The sequence below is a fragment of the Lethenteron reissneri genome, chromosome 60 (assembly GCF_015708825.2).
Source record: "Lethenteron reissneri isolate LAM-NWPU_2019-01 chromosome 60, ASM1570882v1, whole genome shotgun sequence".
NCBI classification, from domain to species: domain Eukaryota; kingdom Metazoa; phylum Chordata; class Hyperoartia; order Petromyzontiformes; family Petromyzontidae; genus Lethenteron; species Lethenteron reissneri.
The window spans coordinates 3,170,114-3,180,605 of NC_083838.1; the positions used below are offsets into that span (position 1 = coordinate 3,170,114).

General features: G+C 48.9%; 1 protein-coding gene across 1 annotated transcript; it reads left to right on the forward strand.

Annotated features, from left to right (window-relative positions):
* Positions 1-2,262, forward strand: LOC133358028 (protein-glutamine gamma-glutamyltransferase K-like). Its single transcript, XM_061576303.1, has 2 exons — positions 1-168; positions 1,999-2,262. Exons 1-2 carry the CDS (start codon positions 62-64, stop codon positions 2,165-2,167), a joined length of 276 nt encoding a protein of 91 aa, XP_061432287.1. The 5' UTR covers positions 1-61; the 3' UTR covers positions 2,168-2,262.
* Positions 2,263-10,492: the final 8,230 nt, after the last annotated feature.

Below are 10,492 nucleotides of genomic sequence, written 5' to 3' on the forward strand. Positions count from 1 at the left end.
GGTTGTTGTTGTCGCTCCACTGCAGGCGAGTGATGAGGAGGAGGCCCGAGTGGGCACAGAGATGTCTGCCAAGCTGACGTTCAAGAACCCCCTTCCCGTGCCCCTCACCGACGTATCCTTCAACATGGAAGGCTCTGGACTCCTCATGCCCACGGTCAAAACTTTCCGGTATGTGCCAACACCCCCCCCACCCACATCCCCCCCACCCGCCCATTCCCCCCACTCCCATCCCCCCCAACCCCCCCACCCGCCCATCCCCCCCACTCGCCCATCCCCCCCACTCCCCCCCCACACCCCCAACACCCCCTCCCCCCAATCCCCCCACCCACATCCCCCCCACCCGCCCATCCCCCCCACACCCCCAACTCCACCCCCACCCCCATTCCCCCCAAATCTCCCAACCCCCCACCCTCATACTCCCCCCCCCCATGCCCCCCCACGCATCGACTTAGACACACACACATCGACTTAGACACACACACATCGACTTAGACACACACGCAGACATCGACCCACACACACAAACACATCGACTTAGACACACACACATCGACTTACACACACACACATATATGGACTCACACACACAGACATCCACTTTAGATACACACACATGGAGTTACACACAAACTCATCGACTTACACACACACACATATGGACTCACACACACAGACATCCACTTTAGCTACACAAAAATAAAGTTACGCACAAACTCATCGACTTACACACACACACATATGGACTCACACACACAGACATCCACTTTAGATACACACAAATAAAGTTACGCACAAACTCATCGACTTACACACACACACATATGGACTCACACACACAGACATCCACTTTCGATACACACACATGGAGTTACACACAAACACATCGACTTACACACACACAGATCGACTTAGACACACACGCAGACGTCGACCCTTACACACAAACACATCGACTTACACACACACACACATATGGACTCACACACACAGACATCCACTTTAGCTACACAAAAATAAAGTTACGCACAAACTCATCGACTTACACACACACACATATGGACTCACACACACAGACATCCACTTTAGATACACACAAATAAAGTTACGCACAAACTCATCGACTTACACACACACACATATGGACTCACACACACAGACATCCACTTTCGATACACACACATGGAGTTACACACAAACACATCGACTTACACACACACAGATCGACTTAGACACACACGCAGACGTCGACCCTTACACACAAACACATCGACTTACACACACACACACATATGGACTCACACACACAGACATCCACTTTAGCTACACAAAAATAAAGTTACGCACAAACTCATCGATTTACACACACACATATGGACTCACACACACAGACATCCACTTTCGATACACACACATGGAGTTACACACAAACACATCGACTTACACACACACAGATCGACTTAGACACACACGCAGACGTCGACCCTTACACACAAACACATCGACTTACACACACACACACATGGACTCACACACACAGACATCCACTTTAGCTACACAAAAATAAAGTTACGCACAAACTCATCGATTTACACACACACACATATGGACTCACACACACAGACATCCACTTTCGATACACACACATGGAGTTACACACAAACACATCGACTTACACACACACAGATCGACTTAGACACACACGCAGACGTCGACCCTTACACACAAACACATCGACTTACACACACACACACATATGGACTCACACACACAGACATCCACTTTAGATACACACAAATAAAGTTACGCACAAACACATCGACTTACACACATACAGCGACTCACACACACACGCATCGACCTAAAGTTCTTCTGCCGTCTCCCCGCATATCTGCCCGGAGTCCATCTCTGCTCCCTCCCCCACAGCCCCATCTCCATCTCTTCCATCTCATCACATCTCGCGAATCCTAATGGGCCGCGTGCGCGCGTGAATTCCCACAGAGACATCGAAGCGGGCGAGAGCGTCTCTCTCAGCCAGAGCTTCACGCCCACCAAGGCTGGCGAGCGGACGCTGATGGTCAGCCTCCAGTGCAAGGAGCTGTTCCTCGTCACCGGCACACTGGAGCTCGCCGTGAGCGGACGTGCGGTGGCAGCCGACCAAGCGCTTTGATTCCGCGCCGCGTCCTGGCAGCGCTGGACAGAGACGAATTCCAAGATCTCGCACCCCACCGCACCCAATTCACAGCTCATGGTAGCGATGCGTTAACCACCTCGCCTGGTCTTCTTGGTTCTTTCGGTAAAGTCACGTAGAATGGAAATAATAAAATAATAAGATAAAACATAATAAAATAATTCTCACGACGTTTCGGCCACAACGCAAGCAGCCGTCCTCAGGTGAAGACCAGGTCTGTCGAGTAGACGCTGTGAGAATTATTTTATTATTTTATTATTTCCATTCTACGTGACTTTACCGAAAGAACCAAGAAGATGAATCCCTGCAGTCACGAAAGCTTTAAATCGAAATTTCACCTCGCCTGGTATACAGGAGGTCGTGGGGTCGATCCCGACCCTGACGCCTGTTGCATATTTGGAGTTTGCGTGTCTCTTTCTCTCTCTGTCCGTGGTCGCGTGTATTTTTCTCCGGGTTTTCCGTCCATGTTCAGAATCAACATTTAGGCGTTTAGAGTATTTGGCTGCTAGAAATTTCGACGTGCTAAGCCACTGCGTTGGGCTATCACTTTTGCCAAGGTCACTTCTGAAAAAGATCAACATAGCTCAGTGGGCCTTACCTGGTAAAATAAAAAATATAGTTTTTATACATTTAGTTAACCCCCTCGCCTAGTATACAGGAGGTCGTGGGTTAGATCCAGATGCTGACACCTGTTGCATATTTGGAGTTTGCGTGTTTCTCTCTCTCTCGTCATCATCACAATGGCTAGGAGATGTTAACCGCCTCGCCTGGTGTACAGGAGGTCGTGGGTTCGATCCCGACCCTGACGCCTGCTGTATATTTGAGGTTTGCGTGTATCTCTCTCTCTCTCCGTGGTGAGATGTTAACATCCTCGCCTAGTCTACAGGAGGTCGTGGGTTCGATCCCGACCCTGACGCCTGCTGCTGTATAGTTGGAGTTTGCCTGTCTCTCTCTCTCTCTGCCCGTGGTCGCGTGGATCTTTTCTCCGGGTCCTCCAGTGTTCTTCCCCTCCACTTTCAGAATCGATATCGCGCGTCGAGACTGTTTGGCTGCTGTACATTTCCACTCGACTTCGTCTAACAATCATTTGTGTCAATGTCGCTTCTGAATAAAGAGTTACATATATTAGTGGGTCTTACCTGGTAAAATAAAAAATGTGTTCAATTGCTTAATACTAAACAACGTGTTTAGTTTGAGTTTTTTCGCTTCGTGTTATTTCGTATTGAGAGGTAGCTTTAAAATGAGTGGTTTAGATGGCACGGGCAGAGGGCACATGGGGGTCACGGAAGGGCTATAGGGGAGGGACGGGATGGAGTGGAGAGGTCGATGGGAAGAAAGAGGGAAGGAATGGGCAGTGGATAAGAGGTGAGTCTATGGGCAGTGTTGAGTCTATGGGCAGTGTTGAGTCTATGGGCAATGTTGAGTCTATGGGCAGTGTTGAGTCTATGGGCAGTGTTGAGTCTATGGGCAGTGTTGAGTCTATGGGCAGTGTTGAGTCTATGGGCAGTGTTGAGTCTATGGGCAGTGTTGAGTCTATGGGCAGTGTTGAGTCTATGGGCAGTGTTGAGTCTATGGGCAGTGTTGAGTCTATGGTAGTGTTGAGTCTATGGGCAGTGTTGAGTCTATGGGCAGTGTTGAGTCTATGGTGCAGTGTTGAGTCTATGGGCAGTGTTGAGTCTATGGGTAGTGTTGAGTCTATGGGCAGTGTTGGGTCTATGGGCAGTGTTGAGTCTATGGGCAGCGTTGAGTCTATGGGCAGTGTTAGTCTATGAGCAGTGTTGAGTCTATGGGCAGTGTTGAGTCTATGGGCAGTGTTGAGTCTATGGGGCAGTGTTGAGTATATGGGCAGTGTTAGTCTATGAGCAGTGTTGAGTATATGGGCAGTGTTGAGTCTATGGGCAGTGTTGAGTCTATGGGCAGTGTTGAGTCTATGGGCAGTGTTAGTCTATGAGCAGTGTTGAGTATATGGGCAGTGTTGAGTCTATGGGCAGTGTTGAGTCTATGGGTAGTGTTGAGTCTATGGGCAGTGTTGAGTCTATGGGTAGTGTTGAGTCTATGGGTAGTGTTGAGTGTATGGGCAGTGTTGAGTGTATGGGCAGTGTTGAGTGTATGGGCAGTGTTGAGTGTATGGGCAGTGTTGAGTGTATGGGCAGTGTTGAGTGTATGGGCAGTGTTGAGTGTATGGGCAGTGTTGAGTGTATGGGCAGTGTTGAGTCTATGGGCAGTGTTGAGTCTATGGGTAGTGTTGAGTCTATGGGCAGTGTTGAGTCTATGGGTAGTGTTGAGTCTATGGGTAGTGTTGAGTGTATGGGCAGTGTTGAGTGTATGGGCAGTGTTGAGTGTATGGGCAGTGTTGAGTGTATGGGCAGTGTTGAGTCTATGGGGCAGTGTTGAGTCTATGGGAGAAGGAGAAGGGGGAGGGGGTAGGGGGATGGGTGAGGAGGGAGAATGTGGAGTGGGGAGGGAGCAGAGGGACGGGGTTGAGGGGTTGATAGAAGGGAGAATGGGGGCTGGGGGAATCCCTTCCCATAGTTTATATTTATATATTGTAATAAATGATCGTAAACACAGCAATTTCAAGTTGGCAGTGGGACGAGCCACCGCCCGGGTAAATGGTAAATTGGTGGTGAATCAATGGCGAGAGGGAGAATGATGTAATAGCATCAATCGTGACCACCACCTCATCGGATATTTCATCCGCCCCCTCGGCATGCGTCAAGATTCGGCGTAACGGGGGTGGAAAATCGCTAAACAAAATATACAAATTAAAACGAAACTCTTTCACTTTGGTTCTTTCGGTAAAGTCACGTAGAAAGAAAGATAAATTAATTAAATAATAGAATAGACGTTTCGATTGCAACACCAGCAGTCGTCTTCAGGTACGAATAAATGAGAAAACAAACACAGTAAATATTCTTGGTTCTTTCGTTAAAGTCACGTAGAAGGGAAATAATAAAATAAGAAAAATTCAACATAATAAAATACAATTCTCACGACGTTTCGGCCGTTTTCACATCTGTCAAGCCCACTCGTCCGTCATGTTCTTCCGGAGTGAGTATTGACTTAAAGGTTTCGTGACTGCAGCAATTCATGTTCTTTGGGTCTTTCGGTAAAGTCACGCTGTCTTTCCGACAGACCTGTTCTTCACCTGAGGACGGCTGCTTGCGTTGTGGCCGAAACGTCGTGAGAATTGTATTTTATTATGTTTAATTTTTATTATTTTTATTATTTCCCTTCTACGTAACTTTACCGAAAGAACCAAGAAGATGAATCCCTGCAGTCACGAAAGCTTTAAATCGAAACCCAGTAAACTTAGAAATATAATGCAATACAACATCCAACTTGATTGATTACGTTAACGACGATGATGATGATGACGATGATCAATCAAGCAGGGTGTTGTATTGCATTATATTTCTAAGTTTACTAGCTTTGTTTTCTCATTCATTCGTACCTCAAGATGATTGCTTGTGTTGCAGTCGAAACATCGTATTCTATTATTTAATTTATTTTTATTTTCTTTCGACGCGACTTTACCGAAAGAACCAACGAGCAATTCCTGCAGTCACGAAAGCTCCGAATCAAGTTTTTAAACTATTTCATTTCGGCAGATAAAGCTGTCAGCTTCTTATTCTTAGGTTTTTCCGTTAAAGTCACGTAGGTAAATTAAAATTAATTTTATAAAAGTAAAATAAAAATAAAATCACGACGTTTCGGAGGCAACACAAGCCTCCGTCTTCAGGGGGAACCGTCACAGCACGATAGCTGATACTGAAGACGGAGGCTTTTGTTGCCTCCGAAACGTCGTGATTTTATTTTACTTTTATTAATTAAATTTTTTTACGTACGTGACTTTACCGAAAAAATCTAAGAATATGAATCCTTGCAGTCACGAAAGCTTCAAATCTAGACCTGCTAGCTTCTTGTTTTCAGAAGCGACCTGGCCACAAATGACAGCTCAACGAAACGGCTCGTCACCACAAGTGTGGAAACGCACGGCAGCCAAACGCTCTAAAAAGCGTGACGCCGATTTTGAACGTGGAGTGGGGAGGGAAAACCAAAAAAAACCGGAGTACCCGGAGAAAAAATCCACGCGACCACGGGGGGGGGAGAGAGAGATGAGTGAAATGCAAACTACAAATATACAGCAGGCGTCAGGGGCACAATCCCAGCTGAAACAACGCTGGGATTTGTGTTTTTTTTAATCCTTTATATTAAGTTCACTTGCTTGCTTGCTTGCGCGCTTACGACCGTGCAAATCTTTCGGTCGTTTTTTAACCCACTTCCCGTGATCCAATCGAGCTGATATTTTGCACACAGACTCGTTGTGCGTGACAATTTATTTTCGTGAATTTTTTTTCTCCAAAATTTTACACTTTTTAGGAATTTTTTTTTCTATTTAATTACCAATTGCTTAATGGTGGCAGGCAATCATCTGACCCATAGGTGGCAGCCATCTCAAGCCAGAGGACGAGAGGACTCTAGCCGCCACGCATATAAAGGATTTATAGTGAAAAACTTTGTTTTTACGGGTTAATTTTTTTATTTTAACAAACGCCGCTGAGTCATGGCAACACCCATCGCTCGCCTACCCCCCGACACGTCACAGTACCACGGCCACGTGCGCCATGACGGCACGTGGCAATTAAGTCGCCTTAACTCGCTGAGGCTGCTAAAGAGACGCAGCCTCTCCCCCCCTCCCCCCCGCGATGACACCATTGAGATCACAACAACAACAAACGACGTGGCTGACGTCACCGCAGCGCTAGTGCCAGGCTAGGTGCACTTTGAGGCTATCACGCAAAGTGTCGAAGGCTCCCGCCGCTGGCAGGAGGTCACGTGACAGATCCGGCAGGCGCCATGGGTCGACTGACCGAGATGACTGGCAGATGCACAACAGCTGTGCTCCCCCACTTTGCCAACGTACCTGCGTTTTATCCGCCCGACGCTCCGCTCGTTGTTGTGAGCATCGCTCCCCCGCCCTTCGTTTGTTGCTGGAGGGCTCCCGCCTCCAAATCCCAAAGCAGCGTCCTTCACGAGCCTCCTCCAAAGAGGCCGATCTTGACACTGACAAAGACAAAGAATCCCCGTATAGCCTGTTTACACACCGCACCAGGTACTCATTTGAGGCTGAGTCGACCTAGGGGTGGCCCCTGACCGCTTCAGATAATCGTCATTGGTGGTGGTGGTGCTCATGAGCGTGAATCGAACTCGGGTCACCGGGTTCATAGCGCAGCGTGCTAACCACGACAAAGACAAAGATCCCCCGTATAGCTTGCAACAGACTTTTGGGGCAAGTGCTGCTAGCGAGCACCTATGAAGGCCGGCACGGCACACGAGGGGGTGGGTGGCCAGCTACCACGCCCGGCCGCCTTTGTCTCCCCAGTGGCGATGTTTACACACCGCACCAGGTACTCATTTGAGGCTGATTCGAACTCGGGGAGGCCCAGGACCGGTTCACATAATCGCCACCTGGTGTTGGTGGCCGCGAGCGGGAATCGAACCCGGGTGTGCCGGGTTTCGTAGTTGCAGCGTGGCGCTTAACCACTACACCGCCACTTTCACATTCGACGCTGAATTCCCACACGTATCTCCACTCGCAACACGCCACCGAAGCTGCCGCTGTCACGGACAGAAGAAAACACATCAAATCACCCGTAATTGCGCGTGTGTGTGTGTGTGCCTGCGTAGGCGTGTCGGTGTGCGTGTGCCTCGCATAATAGCGGAATGGACTAAATGGGCGATAATGAGGGCTTTATATGTGCGAGGTCCCAGAAGGGATAATCACGCGCGGCTGAGTCCAGTTCACGGCCACCGGTGATGTGAACGGTCGTTCGGGCGTGCCGGAAAACTACAGCGTGAACTTCAAGGGAATATAAGTTCGTAAAAAAGAAAATACAAACACATTTATAGAAATAACTTGGAGGAGGAGAAGAAAAAGAAGACGAAATCCACGTGGAAAATTTGGCTACGTTTTCACATCCGTCAAGCCCACTCGTCCGTCATGTTCTTCCGGAGTGAGTATTGACTTAAAGCTTTCGTGACTGCAGCAATTCATGTTCTTTGGGTCTTTCGGTAAAGTCACGCTGTCTTTCCGACAGACCTGTTCTTCACCTGAGGACGGCTGCTTGCGTTGTGGCCGAAACGTCGTGAGAATTGTATTTTAATACGTTCGAATTTGATTATTTTATTATTTCCCTTCTACGTGACTTTACCGAAAGAACCAAGAAGATACATGTTTTTTATTTCATTTTAAGGCCGCACAGCGTTATTATTGACACGTATGTACGTTGCGATTATTTGGCACCGAACGTAGCCGACCGTGCTAAGCGAAGGTGCAAGGGGAAGTACAACAAACTAAAGACAACGAACGGTTCTAAGGAAACGAGTTTGTCGATCTAGAATCTAGATGATGTTTTCAAAGTGCTCAGCTCCAGTGGCTTCCGAATGTCGGCAGCAAGAGCGTTCCAGACGGCCGCGTAAGCAGCTCATCTTGAAAGCACGCGATGCGTTGAACGCCGTTTTTGTTCGATGGTTACCCAAAAGCTTGATGACCGCAGTTTGCGTGATGGCTTATTAGGAATACCGGTCACGTCTCGAGCGGACCGTGAGATGCTGCTGTTGACCTACAAAGCCTCCCAATGGGTTAGCCCCACGCACATTTGCGGTCACTGACCCGTGTCGACTTCTCCAACGAGGTCCCTGAAAGATACGGATCGCACTGCCCGCTCAAGGACTCCTAGTTCAGGGCCTCCGTTCCGGGGCTCATCGGACTTTCTGCCCCACCGTGCAGCTGCCAGACTGTGGGAACGACGCTTTGTGTGCCGTTGCTAATTAGTTATCGGACAAACGGAGTCGTTAGAGCTGGCTAAGCTTCGTCTCGAAAAGTTGACTCTTTAAATCGGCCTCTACCCCCCACCCCACCCCGCTGCGTCTAGCTATTGCCGTGTACTCTAGTTCTGAGCGAGTGCGTGAGTGGGTGAGTAGGTGGTTGAGTGAGTGCATAAGTAAGAGGGTGAGTGAGTGGGTGAGTAGGTGGATGAGTGAGTGGATGAGTGAGAGGGTGAGTGAATGAGTGGGTGGTTGAGTGAGTGGATAAGTGAGAGGGTGAGTGATTGGGTGGGTGAGTAGGTGGTTGAGTGAGTGCATAAGTGAGAGGGTGAGTGAGTGGGTGAGTAGGTGGTTGAGTGAGTGGATAAGTGAGAGGGTGAGTGAGTGGGTGAGTAGGTGGGCGAGTGAGTGGATAAGTGAGAGGGTGAGTGAGTGGGTGAGTAGGTGGGTGAGTGAATGGATAAGTGAGAGAGTGAGTGGGTGGGTGAGTAGGCGGGTGAGTGAGTGGATACGTGAGAGGGTGAGTGAGTGGGTGAGTAGGTGGGTGAGTGAGTGGATAAGTGAGAGGGTGAGTGAGTGGGTGAGTAGGTGGGTGAGTGAATGGATAGGTGAGAGAGTGAGTGGGTGGGTGAGTAGGCGGGTGAGTGAGTGGATACGTGAGAGGGTGAGTGAGTGGGTGAGTAGGTGGTTGAGTGAGTGGATAAGTGAGAGGGTGAGTGAGTGGGTGAGTAGGTGGTTGAGTGAGTGGATAAGTGAGAGGGTGAGTGAGTGGGTGAGTAGGTGAGTGAGTGGATAAGTGACAGGGTGAGTGAGTGGGTGAGTAGGTGGTTGAGTGAGTGGATAAGTGAGAGGCTGAGTGAGTGGGTGAGTAGGTGAGTGAGTGAGTAGATAAGTGAGAGGGTGAGTGAGTGGGTGAGTAGGTGAGTGAGTGAGTAGATAAGTGAGAGGGTGAGTAAGTGGGTGAGTAGGTGAGTGAGTGAGTGGATAAGTGAGAGGGTGAGTGATTGGGTGGGTGAATAGGTGGTTGAGTGGATAAGTGAGAGGGTGAGTGAGTGGGTGAGTAGGTGGGTGAGTGAGTGGATAAGTGAGAGAATGAGTGAGTGGGTGGGTGAGTAGGTAGGTGAGTGAGTGGATAAGTGAGAGGGTGAGTGAGTGGATGAATAGGTGGTTGAGTGAGTGGATAAGTGAGAGGGTGAGTGAGTGAGTGGGTGAATAGGTGGTTGAGTGGATAAGTGAGGGGGTGAGTGAGTGGGTGAGTAGGTGGGTGAGTGAGTGGATAAGTGAGAGGGTGAGTGAGTGGGTGGGTGAGTAGGTGGGTGAGTAAGTGGATAAGTGAGAGGGTGAGTGAGTGGATGAGTAGGTGGTTGAATGAGTGGATAAGTGAGAGGGTGAGTCAGTGGGTGAGTAGGTGGTTGAGTGAGTGGATAAGTGAGAGTGTGAGTGAGTGGGTAAGTAGGTGGTTGAGTGAGTGGA

What these genes read in the sequence shown, in the direction of transcription:
- LOC133358028 (XM_061576303.1), top strand. Translation starts at nt 62, where the DNA reads ATGTCTGCCAAGCTGACGTTCAAGAACCCCCTTCCCGTGCCCCTCACC. An exon ending in CCCACGGTCAAAACTTTCCG is followed by an intron (nt 169 to 1,998) that starts GTATGTGCCAAC and finishes GAATTCCCACAG; the next exon opens with AGACATCGAAGCGGGCGAGA.